The sequence below is a fragment of the Neofelis nebulosa genome, chromosome 12 (genome assembly GCF_028018385.1).
Source record: "Neofelis nebulosa isolate mNeoNeb1 chromosome 12, mNeoNeb1.pri, whole genome shotgun sequence".
Classification (NCBI taxonomy): domain Eukaryota; kingdom Metazoa; phylum Chordata; class Mammalia; order Carnivora; family Felidae; genus Neofelis; species Neofelis nebulosa.
In genome coordinates, this window is record NC_080793.1 from 77,339,528 (window position 1) to 77,359,508 (window position 19,981).

Genomic DNA, 19,981 nt, shown 5'->3' on the forward strand with positions numbered 1-19,981 from the left:
AAGGTAACAATACAATTTTTCTTTGTATTCAGGGTTATTTCGAAACTCATTTAGTCGTTAACTGTGTATCATAAACACAGATTTTTCTTGGAAAACTATTTCCAGGCTACACGAGGACGCGTCCAGCTCATTCTGTCAGGGCTTTCGGATTATCAGGGAAGACGAAAAACACAGAATCAACAACGTTACTCATTTGCACAGGCTACACTCCATAATTACACAGCAGAGGGATAAGAAATGATTCCATTGATGATGATGGCTATCTTACAGCTATTTTTAATCTCTAGAATTGAAAAGGGAACTAACAGGGCTTCAAATAAATCTTGAAGCGATGATTTTAAATCGTCAAAAATGGTGGAGGCATATCCTGTGTGTTTAATCCACATGGTCTCTTAAAAATAGATTTTTAAGACGAGGTCGGCAAACTGCACTCTGGTGGCCAGTCTGAGCTAAGAACGGTTTTACGTTTTTAAGTGATGGAACGAAAAAAAAAATCAAAAGAAGAATAAAATTTCAGGATACATGAAAATTCCCTTGAATTTCAGTGTCCATAAATAAAGTTTAATTGGAACATAGCCCACCCATTTGTTCCATGTGGCCGAGTTGATTGTTGTGCAAAGCCTAAAGTATTTACTATCTGGCCCTTTCCAGAGAAAGTTTGCCAACCTTTGTTTTAAGAGCACATTCCCCTGGGGCGCCTGGGTGGCGCAGTCGGTTAAGCGTCCGACTTCAGCCAGGTCACGATCTCGCGGTCCGTGAGTTCGAGCCCCGCGTCAGGCTCTGGGCTGACGGCTCGGAGCCTGGAGCCTGTTTCCGATTCTGTGTCTCCCTCTCTCTCTGCCCCTCCCCCGTTCATGCTCTGTCTCTCTCTGTCCCAAAAATAAATTAAAAACGTTGAAAAAAAAAAAAAATTAAGAGCATGTTCCCCTAAAGCAACACTGAGGCCTTCAGTACAATGAAGACTTCTTTACAGAGATTTCCCGTATCCGTGATTCGTTACGTTAAAAGACAAGAAAAATGCATGGATTCAGTAAAGGTAACAGAGTTGCCGTATCATAAAATAATATACATGCTTTTACTATATTTAGGTTCCTTTTTATTTTATGTCAGTCTAGCATAGGTATTAAGAATATGCCTTTTAGGGTCATTCTTTTTCCAGGAATCTTGCTTAGCTTTCTGTGACCTTGGGCTAGTTACCTAACCTCTCAGGAAGTCTGAGGTTCCCTATAAAAACAGAGCGATAATGGTACCAACCTCATGAAGTCATGGTATTAAGTGGGGTGATTTTTTTCTGAAAGGCATTATTTAGCTCGGTACCTAGCGCATAGTAGGTGTGCAATAAATTTTTTTCTGAGTAGCATTATCATCTGAAAACGTCATTTTCTTGCGATCCCCTCCTAGCATTGCCTGTAATTTCTGCTTTGACAAGGAAATCTGCAAAACCCGGCCTATGTAATTTCACGCAGTAAGAGCCCTTCCCTCTGGATTGCTATTTGTAGAAAACTGTGCCTCATGCACAAATCCAAGTGTGTACTTGACAGGAGAGTGGACCAAGGGAAGCCTAGGACGTCTAAAAACAGATCCCAGAGGTAGAGAGCTTTGGAAGGCTGGTGGGTAACTGGGTTGTTATGCTGGTGAGCAGGACGTTCGGATTTTTCCATGTTAGAATCCATTCCAACTCTTTCTTTGGGGAGGAACGGGGTGATAAATGGCATGAGGTGGTGAGCCCTCTTTAGCTGGCCCTTACAGAGCCAACCTCTGCCTACAGATAGCTCACAGGGGAGAAAAATCCCCTAAGACAAACAAGAATCTCTTTCCTCTCCCTGTCCCCCCAAAATCATTTACAGAAATATCAGAATTCCAGAAGGCAGCAAATATCCCCGCAATATCGCTGAGAAACAGAATTCCTATAGGCCCACCGCTTTTTTTTTTTCAATCACATCAAACAGTTTGTACAAATCTCACTTTTTTTTTTTTCACTTCTGTATTTTGACATATTATTTTGAGGAAAATCCCTCTGAATTTTATCCCTGTTCCCCAGTTACGGTCGATTGAATGTAGTCACCCCAAAGAAGAACCAATCATTTCAGCATTTGTTACCAGCTCTAGCTGGACTCAGGGTTAAGAGGACACAGACAAACACCCACACATCAGCCTGGTGTGTGGGACTAAAACCCCAAAACTGTAATGCCTGGGACAGGATGGGGCAGGGCGAAGGCGGGGGAGGGCTCTGTCTACTGGTAGGAGTAACTTTCATCGTCGTATTCCAGCTCATCCTCATCATCATCCAGCAGCCCATACTTAAATTTCCGGTAGATGGTGCCATCTTGGCCCATGTAGACGATGTCATCATCCTCCTCCTCATCATAGTCCTGGTCCCTGTACTCAATGACCTGATCTTCTTCAAAGCTGGTGCTTTCAAGATGGCTGCTCTTATAGGAAACATATGACTTGCCAGGGTCGGTCAGCTTCTCATAGCCGGCTTTTGCTACTGGCTGGGCTCGGCCCCGTGATTTCTTCCAGACAATCACTGCCGCCCCGAGCAGAAGCACCAGCATAATGGAGGAGGTGATGAACAGGGCTGTCTTGGTCCGCTCGCCTGCAGGCCCAATTTCACTTGCTTGAAGGATACACTCGTCTGTGGGAAGAAGACCTCAAAGGAAGAGGAGAGAGGAGAGAGGGGAAGGAGGGGAGAGGAGAAATGGAATAAGGAAAATTAGTTTCTGAGGTAAAAAGCTTTGCTCTGTGTTTGAAATCTAAAATGGCAGGATCGCTGTCTCTGATTTTCCTAGAGGGCATACCGCTCTACAGAATTGCACTGTGTCCCCCCTGAGGGTCCGAGTCTGCGTCTGATGATACCAACAAACCCTTCGAGGATGAAGGTCAGTGTGAGAACAAAAGAGTCCCCTCATCCTCATACCTCATGTGTCAGTCACTAAGTATTCAACCTTAACAATCGAGTTTTCTAGTTCTCTCTTACGAAAAAGATTTCATCTTGGGCCATGCTTCAGTTACTGCTAAATGCTCCATTTTTTGTTTCAACTCTGACTTTCCTTAAGACTGATTCCTCTCCCCAGCTACCCTTCAACCTGGTCCAACGTTCAAAGGTAGAAAAGATTACTTATAAAACCATTGACTTATTTATTTTTTTTTAATATGCCCAGTGTGGGGCTTGAACTCACAATCCTGAGATGAAGAGTCACTTTCTCTACTGACTGAGCCAGCCAGGCGCCCCTTTCCCTATTCCTTAACCTGCCAAATGGGAACGTGAAAGGGAGTGTGAGAACCAGGGACAAAACTAGCAGGCCCTGTTGGATGTACGAGTTGACATAACACTGTGAGTTTTCCATAAATGGTGTTTGAACCACGTGGGTCTGCCCCCAGGGTTCTTTTATGAGATTCTAGATACATTATATACACTAGCTTAATGGATGCAATTCTGCCCCTAGTTATTTTGGGGGCAACGATTTTTGCTTATTACATACTAGCCAATTAGGTCGGATTCACCGCCGCTATGTATCTCCCCTCTCTTTGTGCTAGTGATAAACAAATTTCCGATTTTATTCAAATTTTCATCCTCATGGGAGTTTTGCCCATCAAGCAGAGTGTCCTCTTCTGAAACAATAGCACTATCACAGTTGTTTTCGTCATTAACAATATCAGCACAGAATTTCTCTCTGGAGGAAATATTAAAGCACCAGAGGGATGGGTAAACTGTCTATGTGTGGTGTTTGGAGGTAAATACTGCCCAAAGCAGGAGAATCAATAAAAGATGTTTCAAGATCGTTTCAATTACTAGGGTGCCATATGCAATCGTGTCTTCTCGCTGTTCTCTAGGCTCAGGTCTGCAGAGTTAGGGTCAGCCTCTGTGATCTGGTGTCGTGGAAGGAGCAGAGAGTCTCAGGAAGAAATAAGCAGATAATCAAGAGTATATAGACTGTTCAGGTTTGTCCCATGTGGATCTTCAGGTGTCCCAGGAGGCCCAGGAAAGCTGACTAAGTAGTTCTCAGTTGGAACAGGCTTGGAGAAACTCTGCACCCAACATGTACACACTTCTGGTTTCATTTAAAGCCATCGATATAATGAGGGTTACTATTCTTAGCTGACAGAGCCTGGATATTAGGCAATCAGACCCTGAAGATGGATATGGCTGAGGAGATGGGGAAATCAGCCGTTTGTGGGGGTAGGAAAGCTAAAAGAAGGGAATGGTTAGTTTTTGGAAAGATGTTTAGAATTGAATTGCAAAGGCTAATGAACAATACAAAGGAAATAGCTAGTAGCAGTTATGGGTCTGGGATTTACTTCACTTACACATGGACAGGCTCACAGAAATATGATGTCTCTTTGTCAGACGGTGATACATCTGAACCCCAAGGAAATGATCTGCTTCTGGACTAGGGAATGTATTTTAAGAATATATATCATATATATTTGTGTGTGTGTGTGTGTGTGTGTGTGTGTTTATTTAGGGATTACTCCATTTGGGATCTAAGTTTGTGGTCAGTGAAGACCAAGTACCCACATGGATGGGGTTGGGGGTAGAAGCCAGTTGGGGGCCTGGGAATTGGTAAAAGGGGTTTTGTTTCTTTTTAGCCTTTGATGAAAGTTCATGTCTAAAATGCCTTAAGTCTCTAAGGGGAGCCCTAGATGTTGGCTAACTTCCATAGAATGATTAAAAATAATATTGCCATTAGCTTCTTTGAGAGTTGATTCCTTTCCTTTTCCCTGGGAGGGAAGAATAAGAAAGAAGAAGAAAAAAAATTTATAAAGATAAGGTTCTAGAAAAAAAAAAAGAAAGAAAGAAAGAAAGGAAAAAAAAAAAAGAAGAGGTGAGATTCTAGACTGACTTGAACTCTCATCTCAGAGGCAGCATAGCAGTGGAAAGAAGGCAGGCTTTGCAGGGTCACCTGGGTGACTCAGTCCGTTGAACGTCTGGTTCTTGATTTTGGCTCAGGTCACGATCTCATGGTTCGTGAGAATGAACCCTGCATTGGTCTCTTCTCTGACAGCTTGGAGCCTGGAGCCTGCTTGGGATTCTCTCCCCCTCTCTCGGCCCCTCTCCTGCATGTGCTCTCTTTCCCCAAATAAATAAATAAACTCAAAAAAATTTTTTTTTTAAAGAACGCAGGCTTTGCAGTCCAAGGGATCTGTATTCTAATTCCAGATGAACCCTTAACATTGCTATGGACTTGAGCATGCTGATCAAACCCTTTGAGCCTTGGTCTCCTTCCTCATCTGCAAAAGGGGATTGATAACATCTACGCAGAGGGGCGCCTGGCTGGTTCAGTGGGTGGAGCATGTGACTCTTGATCTCAGGGTTGTGAGTTTGAGCTCCACGTTGGGTGTAGAGATTACTTAAAAAAAAAAAAAAAAAAACCTGTCTATATGAGTTGATGGACAGAAAGTTCTAGGTACACTAAGCACACAGCAGGCACTCAATAAAAGGGAGCTCTGTTGATTCTCCGGAACTTTCCATCCTCCTCTCCCCTCTGCTCCCATCTGCTTCTGGTGGACAGGCCCTTCCTCTGCAGGCTGCTCTTCCTCTCCCCTCACCTGTGGTGTCCCGGCAGTCACAGCACTCCTGGGCATTGGAGGGGTCGGAAGTATTGCAGCAGTGTAGACAACGACTGTCGTCCAGAAGCAGCACCAGGTCGGCGGGGCACACAGTGCAGTTCTTGGTGCCGGGTCCCTTGCATTCCACGCAGCTTTCGTGGCATTTTTCACAGTTAAACTTCTCCCCCTGTTAAGAACAATTGGGAGATTCTTTCTGAGTGTGGAGGCGTTGACAAGCTACTGGAGTTTCCAGGTGAGAGTTCTATCTTGCCTCCATTGACGGAGGGAGGCACGTGGGGGACAGGAGCCAGATAGCTTTGCTCTGGGTCCATTTTAGCTGTTCAGGGTGGAAGGCAGAACCGACTGCACGTGGGGGAAATCGCTGCTGGGTCTTTCCGTCTGAGATCTGCTGGCCACAACAGTGGGAGAACAGGCTTCTAGAACAGCTCAAGTTGCACACTGGTGGCTCATGTGCTGTACCTGGTCAAGGACACGTTTTGTCTGGCTCATCCAAATTGACCTTCACAGTTAAAAAATTTTTTTTCCGTTCCTTGCCCACGTTCAAAATGAAGATATTCCACTTGTAAGTCAGTTCCTAACTTCTCTTAAAGAACTAGACTGTCAGGGGCACCTGGGTGGCTCAGCCGGTTGAACGTCCCCCTCTTCATTTTGGCGCAGGTTGCGATCTCAAGGTCATGATCTCACTGTGGTGAGATTGAGCCCCGCCTCTCTTTCTCGCTCTCTCCCTTTTCTGCTCGAACACACGCATGCACACACATGCTCCCTCTCTCTCAAAAAAAGAGGCACTAGACGGTCAACAAGGTCATCACAACCACGTGGCAACATCACAGACAGCTGAGGGGCAGTGGCTCCCTTTTTGGGCTCTCCTAGTTGACACGACCCCAGTGCTTGCTCTGATGTCACCAAGACAGGTGACACGTCAAATTCCACTTTTCATCAAGCTTGCGCTGGGGTTTTCTTTGACCCAACACCCTTCGCTCATACACATTCAGCTACTTGGCCTCCATGGTTACTAGATTCTTTTGGCCCTGCCCCCGAATATTATTTGTGACTCTTTAGCTGACATAGTTCAATCTCCATGAGAAGAACCAAGAGATAAGGAGAAAGTGGCTTCCCTCCTGACAGGTTGCTTCTTTGCTGGTGCTGAAAATGTAGATGAGGGAAGATATCTTTCTATTTTCCTTGTGTGCTGTGGGAAAGAAGGAATGGAAATTGCCTTTGTTGAGCACTTTGGCCATTTCCGGTGCTGATAAGGCGCTTTCGCAGCCGTTACTATCTTATCAAATCACAGATTAGCTGTCCGCAGTCCTGGCTTCAGTCCCAGCTTTGTTACTTACTATTTATGTGATCTTTAGAAAATTATTCAGCCTCTTGGAGCCCCAGTTTCTTCAAAGTTTAAGGATTAAAAGAGAGCTCATATGTGAATATGTCGAGTCATGTTAATTTCACCATGGGGGAGATTTACCTAATTTCATTTGTTTTTAAGTTTATTCATTTATTTTGAGAGAGAGAGAGCACACACACAAGCAGGGAGGTGCAGAGAGAGAGAGAATCCCAAGCAGGCTCCACACCATCAGCACAGAGCCCGACTCGGGGCTCGATCTCCCAAACCATGAGATCATGACTTGAGCTGAAACCCAGAGTGGGACTCTGACTGAGACAGCCAGGTGCCCCGAGATTTACTTAATTTGTAATGTTTGGAAACATAAGAAGTTAGTGAACTCAGAATATCCATGATTTCTAAGCAAGGAAATGAAATCTCTCTCTTTTTAAAAAATTATTTATTTTTGAGATAGAGAGAGGAAGAAACAGAGAGACAGGGAGACACAGAATCCAAAGCAGGCTCCAGGCTCTGAGCTGTCAGCCCAGAACCTGACTCAAGGCTTGAACTCGGGAATGGTGAGATCATGACCTGGGCCGAAGTCGGACACTGAACTGACTGAGCCACCTGGGTGCCCTGAAATCTCTCTCTCTCACTACACTGTGGCGGGGTGGAGGAAATGAAAAGCAGCAGTTCTGTAGTTCTGACATTATTCAGGCATTTCAGGTTAGACAGCAGAGGGGTAGGAGAGAAGATACTTATTTCTGAAATAAGGGGACCTGAAACTTCCAAGGTCACAAGCAATGAACGTAGAGTGAAATCTGAGGTCCTCATTACCTAACTTCCCCCTTATTTATCTCAGGTCATCTCAGTGTCTTTGATTGAAATTAAGGCTGCAGGTAGGTAGCACCATTATTCCATGATGGATTGGTAGAAGATTTAAAAAGTAGAGCGAGTGTAGGAATTTTAGGACTTTTTGACTTTGCCCAGAATACACGCGGAAACTGGCTCCCATGCCTCTGCGGAAATGGCTAGGGCAATGGGGCTCAGTCAGTTAAGCGGCCGACGTCAGCTCAGGTCATGATCTCGTGGTTCGTGAGTTCGAGCCCCGCGTCGGGCCGTGTGCTGACAGCTCGGAGCCTGGAGCCTGCTTCGGATTCTTTGTCTCCCTGTCTCTCTGCCCCTTCCCTACTCGCACTTGGTCGGTCTGTCTCTCTCTCTCAAAATCAATAAACGTTAAAAAAAAAAAAGAAGAAAGAAATGGCCAGGACACATCATGCCCAGCTCCCAGTACCTCTTTCACTCTGTATTCTCCCACCAGACAGTCTGAGGTGCAGATTCCTCCCGCTAGGTGGTAACTCCACACACAAGATAAACAGTTCAACGGACCTTTTCCTGAAAGAAAAAAAAAAAAAGATTCTAAGTTATGAGGCTGATCTTCGATATCTACCTCTGTGTTGGATTCAACACGCTTCGGAGCAAGGAATATGTCAAGCGAATTGAAGTAGAAGGGGGAGTTGATTGAAGAGATGGGGGAGAAAAGAGTGTGCAAGTCACCAAGGAAAAACCTAGAAATTACCCAATTAGTCCAGTCAGTGTCAAAACTCGCATTTGGACGTTGGGGATTTGGAAGTGATAGCTGTTTTATGGCCACAAAAGGAAGGATTTTCAGAGAATAAGAAATCGTGTAGAAAGGCTATAAAGCTTTTATTTGTCCTTCTGCTTATTTAACTAGGATAGAGGAGGAGAATGATACCAGAGGACTTGGAGGTCCCAATACTCAGTTGGTGAGGAAATCGTTATGAGGCAGTTTCTAACTAAAAACCACCAGTCTTCGAATTTAAATGCCAGGGCTGGGGTGGCTGGTGGCTCAGGTCATGAGCTCACGGTTCGTGGGTTCGAGACCCACATGGGGCTCTGTGCTGACGGCTCAGAGCCTGGAGCATGCTTCGGATTCTGTCTCCCTCTCTCTCTGCTCCTCTCCGCCTCTCGAAAATAAATAAACATTAAAAAAAAAAATTTTTTTTTTAAAAGGCCAGGGCTAAAAGAATATCATTTTGTCCAGCTCTTAATTAGTTGGTGGTGCTAGAGTCCATTGAAATTCTCTTGAAAGCTAAAAACTGTCTTTTCAAAAATTGGGTGTGCTATTTATTTAATATTTTTTAAGTAAAAGAAAACTAAGGCCCAGGGAATGTCGAGACATTCGTTCGAGGTCACATAGGTAATGGTCAAGTCAAGATTCGAATTCAGGTTTGTTGACCCACAGTTCAGTGTTCTTTCAGTCATACTATCTGTCTTAACACCTTATGACCCATCAAGTAGAGGAGGTCTGAATCTACAGGGTTTTTTTTTGGGGGGGGGGTGGCGGGTAATACTCCGTTCTCCTAATTCAGAGACGTCAAGAATGACTGACCCAAGCATCACCTTTTATGCATATCTTGAGGGATAATTTCTGGAAAGGGTTTGGAGACAAGAGACCCGAATTCTCGTTCATTCCATTAGGAAGGTCCTGGTGTTTTTGCCGAGAATTTCAAAACAAGATCAGGGAGGTGGGGGGGGGGGGGCTGGACTATCTATGCCTGTAATTGTGAGTCGGAACTTGATATGTCTTCCCATCAGAAGAACACGGTGAAGAGTGGTTAGTTGAATTTGAGGCAGACCCACAAGTCCCACGCTTCGCAGACACCGTGGAAAGTCAGCTCTTCGTGTCTGATCTGTGAGCTCAGTCATCTATGACGTTTCTACGGAAAAAAAGAATTCCGAGCTCTGAACAACAGATTAGAGAACCAACCGTTATTACCCAATTGCTTCTCAGGTTGGGGGCTGCCTGTGGTGATATAAATTCAAAGCCATTTAATAATTTTAAGTTTTAAATTGAAGTAGAGTTGACATAAAATATTAGTTTTGGGGGCACAACAGTGATTCAACAAATATGTACGTTACGGAGTGCTCAGCACATTAAGTATTGTTACCATCTGTCATCGTGCACGGTGATCACAATATTATTGACTCTATTCCTTATGCTGCACTTTTCATCCCTGTGACTTCCTTATTTTACAACTGGACGTTTGTACCTCCTAATTCCCGATTTCGCCCATCCTCCCACCTCCCTGACCTCTGGCGGCCACCTGTTTGTTCTCTGTATTTGTAAGGCAACTGGTTTGTGTGTTTGTTTTGCTTTAGGTGCCACGTACAGTGAAATCATATGGTGGTTGTCTTCCCCTGTCTGACTTATTTCACTCAGCATAGTACCCTCAAGGTCCGTCCGTGTTGCCGTGAATGGCAAGGTTTCATTCGTTTTTACGGAGGAGTCACATTCCATTGTATAGACACATCGCCTCTTTATCCATTCATCTCTCGATGGACATGGGCTGCTTTCATATTTTGGCTACTGTAAATGATGCTGCGATAAACATAGAATGCATGTATCTTTTCACTTTAGTGTTTTCCTTTTCTTTGAATAAATACCCAGAAGTGGAATTACCGGATCATAGGGTATTTCTGTTTTTAATTTTTTGATGAATCGCCCTGCTGTTTTCCATAGTGGACGCCCCAGTTTGTGTTTCTACCAATGGTGCACAAGGGCTCCATTTTCTCCCACAGCCTCACCAACATCTGTCCTTTCTTGTCTCTTTGACACCAGTCGTTCTGACCCGTCTAAGGGTAGATAGCTCATTGTGGTTTTGATCTGTATTTCCCTGATGCATAATAATGTTGAATATCTTTTCATGTGACTGTAGGCCCTCTGTATGTCTTCTTTAGAAAAATGTATTCAAGTCCTCTGCCCATTTTGTCATCAGATTTTTTGTTGTTGTTAAGTTGTAGGAGTTCTTTACATATTTGGTGTTTTAACCCCTTATCAGATATATCATTTGCAAATATGTTCTTCCATTCAGTAGGTTGTCTTTTTGTTTTGTTGATAGTTTCCTTTGCTTTTTAGTGCAATGTAGTTTCACTTATTTACTCTTGCCTGTGTTCCCCTTGCCTGGGAAGACAGATTCAGAAAAATATTGTTAGTAAATTTTACTAATAAATTTTATGATGTTTAAGAGTTTACTGCCTAGGTTTTCTTTGAAGAGTTTTATGGTTTCAGGTCTTTTATTTTTTTTTAAGATTTTTTATGTTTATTTATTTTTGAGAGAGAGAGAGAGAGAGAGAGAGAGAGAGTGAATGGGGCAGAGAGTGGGAGACACAGAATCTGAAGCATGCTCCAGGCTCTGAGCTGTCAGCACAAAGCCCGATGCGGGGCTCGAACACACAAACTGTGAGTTCAGGACCTGAGCCAAAGTCGGACACTTAACTGACTGAGCCACCCAGGCACCCCAGTGGTTTCAGGTCTTACATTTAAGTCTTTAATCCATCTTGAGTTTGTTTGTTTATTTATTTATTTATTTATTTATTTCATTTTGAATTTATTTTTGTGTATGGTGTAAGAAAGTGGTCCAGTTTCATTCTTTGGCATGTGGCTGTCTGGTTTTCCCAGCACCATTGATTGAAGAGACTGTCTTTTCCCCATTGTAGATTCTTGCCTCCTTTGTTATAGATTAATTAACCATGTAAATGTGCGTTTATTTCTGGGGCCTGTATCTTGTTCCAGTGATCTCTGTGTCTATTTTTGTGCCAGTACCATACTGTTTTGATTACCATAGATTTGTGGTAAAGTTTGAAATCTGAGAAAGCCAGCCTATTTTTACTTACCCATAGCTTCATACAGAATTTCCCACGTGTTCTGGAACAGAACTGTGGTCTCTCATGAGAGAATAAATCTTCTCCTTCTCTCCTTCCTTCCTCTTCCCAACCTACATTTTTCTAAAACACAGCTGAGATGTCTTACTTCAATTTTTAGAATACAAAATACTTTTTTTTTTTTAATTTTGTTTTGTTTTTAATGAAGAGAAATCGAGGGTAGGAAGAATCAAAAGAGAAAAAGGCAGTAAAAAGATGAGGTCACAACAGTTGTGCCTTAAGGTTGTTTACATTTTCCAGAACACCAGCAGCAATTTGGCTGAAGGTGATATCCTGGAGTTAAGTCTCCTACATTGATTTATTGCAAAATCTGTGCGCCCTGGGTACACAGAGTCTTTTGCCAAGGCAGTTTGTTAATTTCCAGGAAGTTTTCTATTGCTTCCAAGCTTAACAACCTACTTTTATCATTGCTTCTAAGGATCTGCAGGAACTGTGGGACCTGTAAAGATTGTTTCAGTTTTTCCTTAGAATTCACAAGTCACTATTGGTTTTCCCTTGGACTGATCCCGCAGGATGAACGAATTCAGCAATGCAGAGCAACCCCTGGGGTTGTCCATGGTGTCATTCCATACAGGAAGAGGAAGCTGGAAAGAGTTAGGAGGCTTTGGCTACCAGCCTGGATTTGTGTTCCGAACGATTTTGTGAGGAGGATAAATACAAAGTTAAATGTATAAAGGTAAGGAATGAGCTAATTCTGGAGGGACCCACCTCATGCAAAGGTAATATCAGGCGTTAATGTGCCACCCATCTCCTACCCCCACCCTGCCCAGTGCTCTGAAATATTTTTTTTTTTTCGTACTCTCCTACTACCGGGCAGTCAAATGTGAATGAAATGCCGTCTAGCTGGCAAACTGCTTATTTAGGTTGCTAAATTTTCCCCGGAATTCTTGTGCACCCTCATCTATTAGTATGGCAGCTAATGTTTTAGGAAGGCACCTTGGAGTTCATCCTTTTTACCACCCAGTTTGCAACCCAGGAGAAAACCTGTTCCCCCGTTTTGGAATCTCCATGCTGCAAAACCAGAAGACAGCACGAAGATGCACTAAGCAGCAGAGGATGTGTGTGGCAGGGGGACGAAGGCTGCTGGTCTAAATGAGCACCACATGCGGGAGGCTTCAGCCAGGTGCATTTGGAGTTCAAGTCAAACACAGGAGGAGGCGGCCCGAACCGACCGGCTGTGAGATTTACCCAGCTGTGACCAGTCATCCTTTGAATACATTCTCACGGCGGCGGATGGGCCGATTAAGACTGTTTTTTTTTTTTTTAGAGGAGTTTTAGGCTTGCAACAAAATAGAGAGGGAGGTACAGACACCGTCCGTGGACTCTGCTGCCGCACAGGCCTGGCGTCCCCCGTTACTCGTCACTTACCAGGATGGAAAATTTGGGGGGCGACTGGGTGGCTCGATCAATTGAGCGTCAGGCTCTTGATTTCGGCTCATGGTCTCATGGGTCGTGAGATCCATGATCAGGCTCTGCACTGACAGAGCGGAGGCCTGCTTAGGGAATCCCCTCTCCCCCCCATCTCTCTCTCTGCCCCTGCCCTGTTGGCGCTCTCTCTCTCTTTCTCAAAATAAATAAAAACAAAAGTGAAAAAAAAAAAATGGTTATTATTTTTTTTTTTTTTTTTACCAAAGATAAACCTATACAGACGTATCATTATCGCCCGAAGTCTCTAGTTTACCTTGGGGTCCTCTCTTGGTGTTGTACATCCGAAGCATTTGGACCAAAGTATAATAATACCTCCCTGTCATTATAATATCATACGGAAATATTTTCGCTGCCCTAAAATCCTCTGTGGTCTGCCTGTTCCTCTCTCCCTGCACCCCACCCCTGGCGGCCATTGACCTGTTACGGGCTTCGCCATAGTTTTCCCTTTTCCAAATGGTCATACGGTTGGCATCACAGTGTGGCCTTTTCAGATTGGCTTCCTTCACTTAGGAATACGCATTTGTCCTCCCTCCGTGTCTTCTCATGGCCTGATAGCTCATCTCAGCACTGAATAGTCTTTCATTGTCTGGATGTGTTGACGTACGTTTGAGACCGGGAATCCTCGGAACCATCACCCTTCATCTACCCGGGCTATCTCAAACTCAATTAGAGAAATTTGTAGTTTTCCCAGCTGTGCTTACAACATCACTAATAATTTCTACAATCCCTACAAAAGAAAAAAAATCTTGAAAAGCTGGTATTCTGTTTTGATCGGCTGAGGCTGAGACATTAACTTACCCTAACGATGGCCGCCTGGGCTTGAATAAAAACCCCGTGCTGCAGCCCACTGCGCTGCTCGTAGGGCATCAGATTTAGCGCATCGAGATATAGAGTTCAAAATCTAGAGTATCTGGCAATCCCAGTTGGAATAAAGGCCCCACACAGCTAGTAATTGTGGCGTCAAAGAGGGGTAAAAAACCTAACAGAAAGCCGACACTGTATTTACTACGATGTGGCCTACGGCCAATGACAATGCCAACCCTCCACCACCCTCCTACCCCGCCCCCGATTCAATGTATTCTCCCATTTATCTTATTCTGATTAGAAGTTTTGAGCAGCAACTCTGTGTGCCTCTGGAATGAAAATAAGAGAACACAAATGGATGGTTACTTGATGCAAGGTTGTTCCGGAAGGCCAATTCTTTCTAAGACTGGAGTCAATTGCAGATAGGTAAAGGGTGGGAACCACGGTATGGTAGTTCTCACGGAGTTGCCCCAAGGGACCCCCTGGGGGCGGGAAGGAGGAGCAAATGAGGGCATTCTAGGCGGGGCTCTGCGCTTCCAATCCGAGCGGCTCTGCTTGGTCATTTTACATAATGGGATTCAGCTTAAGATTCCACCTGAAGAAGATGGGCTTCTGCCAAAATACCATCTGAAACCATTGTTGTCGTTGTTGTTTTAATTTTTTATTTCGGAGAGAGAGGGGGAGCAGGGGAGAGGGGCAGAGGGAGAGAGAGAATCTCAAGCAGGCTCCACACTCAGCACAGAGCCTGACACGGGGCTCGATCCCGTGACCCTGGGATCATGACCTGAGACAAAACCAAGAGTCAGATGCTCCACCGACCGAGCCACCCAGGCACTCCGAGCCATCATTCTAAATTAGAAATGTGCTGTCCAGTGCACAGCCACTGGCCACTGTGGCACTGAGCACCTGAAATGTGGTTAGTACAACTTGAGTTGTGCTGTAAATGTAAAATCAACATTGGATTTCAAAGACTGAGTGTTAAAAAATTCTCAATTTTCGGGGCGCCTGGGTGGCGCCGTCGGTTGGGCGTCCGACTTCGGCCAGGTCACGATCTCGCGGTCCGTGAGTTCGAGCCCCGCGTCAGGCTCCGGGCTGATGATGGCTCGGAGCCCGGAGCCTGCTTCCGATGCTGTGTCTCCCTCTCTCCCTGCCCCTCCCCCGTTCGTGCTCTGTCTCTGTCTGTCCCAAAAATAAATAAAAAACATTAAAAAAAAAAAAAAAAAAATTCTCAATTTTTATGTTGATCACATGTTCAAATGATTACATTGTGGATATATTAATTAAAGAAGTATATTATTAAAGTTAATTTCACCGGTTTATTTTTCTTCTCTAAAATGTGACCACCGAAGATTTAAAAAATGTATGCATGGCTTGCATTATGTCTCAATGGGATAGTGCTGACACCCCATGTTGGGAGTTATGTAAAAGAAATTCTAGGGGCCCCAGGGTGGCTCAGTTGGTTAAGCGTCCGACTTATCTGGCTGTCGGTGAGTTTGAGCCCCACGTTGGGCTCTGTGCTGGCAGCTGGGAGCCTGGAGCCTGCTTCCGATTCTGTGTCTCCCTCTCCCTCTCTGCCCCTCCCCTGCTCATGCTCTGTCTCTCTCTGTCTCTAAAAAATAAATAAGCGTTAAAAAAAAAAAAAGAAAAGACCTTCTAGGCCTAGTGTGAATAGCAGGTGGCCATTCCCAGATTAATTTAGATCATCCGCCAGTCTAAGCACTTTGTAGCTGAGAGTAATTTAATGCTTACGTCACTGATCGTCACTCTAAAACGATGAAAAAAATTACTGAGTACTCTCTTCAAGTTTTTGATTTTTCTCTTGCTTTTCAGAGTTCCTTTTTTTTTTTTTTTTTTTTTTTTGGTTATGGTTGCAAACAGCTGAGGAAGGCAGGGGGCGGTGACACTGACCCCAGGGTTCAGAAAAGCGCACTGCAGGCAGCCCAGAGCAGGCACAGGTGGCTGCCGATTGGAAGATCAAGACCAACCACGCCCCCCCCCCCCCCACGCTTCCTGCTTTCCTTTCTCTCGTAGCTTCTCCAGCGTTTTCTGGTTCTCAAAGAGTTCACAGTCCTTCTGGGTTCCCCCCCCCCCCCACCCCCCTCTTGGGAAGCTTCGCTCGTTTTCCTCCTCTCTCCAATTCTTAATTCTTTGTCTTTCCTTTGCCCTGTTCTCTGCCTCTTTCTCTAGGCGCTTTGATCTTCTCTCCTGTTTTATAGCTCCTGGAGTTTCTGCCTCTTGAGCTGCTGTTTCTTCCGCGAGGCATCGCCCAGGTGTTTGGAGTCGGAAGAAGCCTTATGTTGCAGGCGGTGGCCTTGCGGTCCTGGCCTTTCCCCGTGAGCTGCAGTGGCGCGTGGCGCTCGGGACTTGGATGCCGCGCCAGGTGGGTCCCCGCGGTATGCGACGTTCGCCCGGAAGTTCAAGGGTCCCCAAAACTGAAGGTGTGTAAGTTCCGGCCTGTCGTCTCCTCCCGTTGGGGGTCCAGCATGGGGATGCCCACGTTCCATATGTCCCCACACTTGTCTCAAAGCACCTTGACCACGAACCTCCTCGCTGGGCTGACTCCTCAGGGCAGCCCCTCCGGGGACCTGGTGCCTGGCGGCTCCCTGGGCAGCATTTCATTCCCGTCCTTTGTGTCATGGAAGAAAGAGTCCCAGTCCCAGTGTGTAGGGAAATCGGTCTTGAACTTGGTGGCATGCGTCTTGAGGACTTCAGGGAAGCTTAAGGACCTTGTGGTGGAGGCAGGCCATTTAAAACGTGATCGGATTCTTGGGGCACCTGGGTGGCTCAGTTGGGCATTTGGCTTCCGCTCAGGTCATGATCTCCTGGTTTGTGGGTTCCGGCCCCACATGGGGCTCCTCTGCTGACAGCTCAGAGCCTGGAGCCTGCTTTGAATTCTGTGTCTCCCTCTCTCTCTGCCCGCTAACACTCTCTCTTTCTCTCAAAAATAAACGTGAAAAAAAATTTAAAAACCAAATAAAAAAACTTGACCAGATTCTTGCCCACCTGGCCATCTGAGAGGATGAAGTCCATGATGCCCTAGGGAATCTGCAGGGTGGAGAAGCGGCGATTGTGCACCATGGCCTTAAGCCTTTCCAGCACCTCCCAGCTGGAAATGGTCCTCCCCGGCCACCTCAGCAGTGATGGGCCATGCTGATGGTCACCTTCATGATGGGCTTGAGACAGAGGCCTACAAAGGCCAGAGCTCCACTGTCCCAGACGTGTCATGGACTGCGGTAGCCGTTGCCTTAGCCCGGCTGGCATGGCCACCCCGCCCGGAGCCGTCACCTTTGTTGCAGGTGCCCTTGGAGCCACCGGCCACCTGCCCCTGTGACTGTGCTCAGTGCTAGAGATACAAAGGTGAGTGAGACCTCAGTCGAGAGAGAGAGAGAGAGAGAGAGAGAAATAATAAGAGTATAAAATATGCCCTCTGGGCTGCCTTGTTCACAGTTATATGGACACCGCCTGGATACTGCAGGATAATTGTTTGTTGAATAAATAAATAGATGAATGAATGCAGAGGGTGAAAAGTACACAGAATAGAGAGATTCAGGAAGGCTTTGTAGAGGAAATACTGACTGTCATGCATTAGAAAGAGGTAGCTGGGTAAAGCAGGCTGGAGAAAGTATTCTAGAAAGAGGAAAGGCGAGGTTGCCTCTGGTTTCCAGTAACTGATTACGCCTGGATTTAGAGCGTGGTGGACAGTGAGTCCCAGGATGAAGACCTCATATGTGAAGTTGCTAGTTACGATTCTATTTTAAAATCAGTGGAGAGCCATTTTTTTCTTTTAGTCTTTTTCTCCCCCCCCCCCCCCCCGCCTTAGAGAGAGAGCCAGTGGGAGAGAGGGGCAGAGAGAGAGAGAGAGAGAGAGAGAGAGAGAGAGAGAGAATCTTTTTAAAAAATAGTTATTTATTTGGAGAGAAAGGACAGGGGAGGGGTGAAAAAGGGAGAGAGAGAATCCCAAACAGACTCTGGGTTGTCAGCGCAGAGTCCAGGGTGGGGCTAGAACTCATGAACTGTGAGATCGTGACCTGGGCTGAAATCAAGAGTTGGACACTCAACTGACTGAGCCAGCCAGGTGCCCCCAGATAATACCAGTTTTATAGGGAAGTTTGACATGGTTTTAAAACTCAGTAGATTGAGGATATTAACAAATAAATGAAGACCTAATATCCATAAAGACATACTAAGGAGGGCATTCACTTTCGAAGGTCTCCTTTCTGTAAAGAGAGCTTTCCTACTGTTCTTCCTTTCTCTTCTTCTACTCTAATAAACTTTGGAGATAAGAAACAAAAGCGATGGATGTAAAGAACAAATAATTAAAAAATTTTAAAAGCAAGTCATTTAAATTAAAAAAGAACTACAATAATAGATGGGCTGGACTTCAGATTAAACACAGAGAACAAATTAGAGACATGGACTAAAGCCCTGAAGAGTCAACCTAGTGCGAAGCATAGAGAGTCAAAGAAATAAAAATATAACACAGCAGGTAAGAGACCTAGAGGTCGGGACACCCTCAGTGACATTAACTAAGGAATTCCAGACAAAGAGATTAGAGGAAAGGGTGGAGAAGCAACATTTGAAGATGTCATAATTGAAAATTCTCCAATTTGCAAAAAGACTTTAGGATTTGTTTTCTGTTCATTCATTCATTCATTCGTTCAGCAAACACTGAATGAGCACTTACTATCTGTACAGTCTAGGGTAGAATAGGGTATATGAAATAACGGTGGTAGAATCTGAGCCCTGATGGTCTCACAATTAGTAGGAGAGATGGACATGTTTAATTAAAATGTAATGTAAAAAAGGCTATGATAAAGGACATAGTACAGAATCAAGAAGGAAGAACATTTCTGGGAGGACTAAGACAAGCCTCCCTCTCAGAGGAGATGACGTTCAAGCTGGGTCTTGTAAGTTTCCTTGTAAGTTGAGTGTTTCCTACAGTGTTGTTTTCCAGGAAGAGGAAACACATGGACAAAAGGCACAGAAGCATGAAAGAGCGTGACATGTTTGCTGGCTGCTGAGTAGTTCTAGGTGGTTCTGGGTTCTAGACTACCTGGAAGGAGAGGTGAGATCATAAGCTGAAAGGACTGCCTGGGGAAAGAATTTAATTACCTTTTAAGAAGTAAAACAAAAAAACCCCCACATTTATTGGAAGTTTATTGAAAGACAAAAAGTAAATGCATAGATTGCAGAGATATACCATGTTCATCAATGTGATGACCCAGGATCATAAAGATGGATTTTTCTCCCCAAATAAATTCAGTGCTATATCAATTAATACCCAAGGGATTTTTTTTTGAATGAAATGTGACTGAGTATAAAATTTATATAGAGAAGGGGCCAAACTAATTAACCAAAATACTTTTGAAAAGGATAGCAGAAATGTACCTTCCCGACTGTCAATATTAATCTGATGAGTTTTAACAACTAACACGTTGTTGGAGGCATTTCTTAAATGTTGAGAATAATTCATCCTGATTGTTTTTCAGTGCCCAGCAGATGTGGATTTTTTATTGCTTTGGCATTACTATACAGGATGAGTTGGGGAAGAGGGGTGGCAAGACCGGAGTCGAGCTCACGTGCCGGTACTTCAGAAAGTTGGCTGAGACGTGCTGAAAATGGAGAACGAGGATAGTAAAAATGGAGAAAGAGATCTGAGTTAAAAAAAAAAAAATGCTTAGGAGAGAAAATCAGCAGACCTTGCAGTTCACCTTTGTTGGAGGGTAGGTGGGTTGGGCAAGAGGCAAGAGAAGGATAACGTTAAGGTATCCAACCTGGATAGGTGGTTGGACAGTGGGTCTATTAACAGCACGACTATCGGAGGAAGCCCAGGTTGGGTTTACTCTGGGACATGTTGATTTTAGGGTTCTCTTGGACGGAGAAGTAGGTATCAGGAAAGTAACAATGGAATTTGGGAGAGCTGGAGGCAGACATCTTAAGTAGTTGTTGAAGTAATAGAAATAAAATGCCCTACCCAGATTCCAAGTTCAACAAGTAGAGGAGGAGGACAGCGCAGGTGGGAAACACCTCCAGGGGGAGATGATGCCTGTATCTGGGCCTGGAAGGTTGGGAGGGTCTGCAGAGGCAGAAATGTAATGCAGGGCAGCC

At 44.8% G+C, this 19,981-nt stretch overlaps 1 protein-coding gene across 2 annotated transcripts in view; it reads right to left on the bottom strand.

Moving 5' to 3' along the window:
* Positions 1-951: 951 nt before the first annotated feature.
* PCSK5 (proprotein convertase subtilisin/kexin type 5) overlaps positions 952-19,981 on the bottom strand; it is a 452,999-nt gene continuing 433,969 nt past the window's right edge. For both annotated transcript variants that reach the window (XM_058695668.1, XM_058695669.1), the window contains 3 exons: positions 8,190-8,290; positions 5,554-5,740; positions 952-2,638 (listed from right to left, as the gene is read on the bottom strand). In XM_058695668.1, coding sequence (XP_058551651.1) covers positions 2,235-2,638; positions 5,554-5,740; positions 8,190-8,290 — 692 coding nt within the window. In that variant the 3' untranslated portion in view covers positions 952-2,234. The remainder of the gene's footprint in view (positions 2,639-5,553; positions 5,741-8,189; positions 8,291-19,981) is intronic.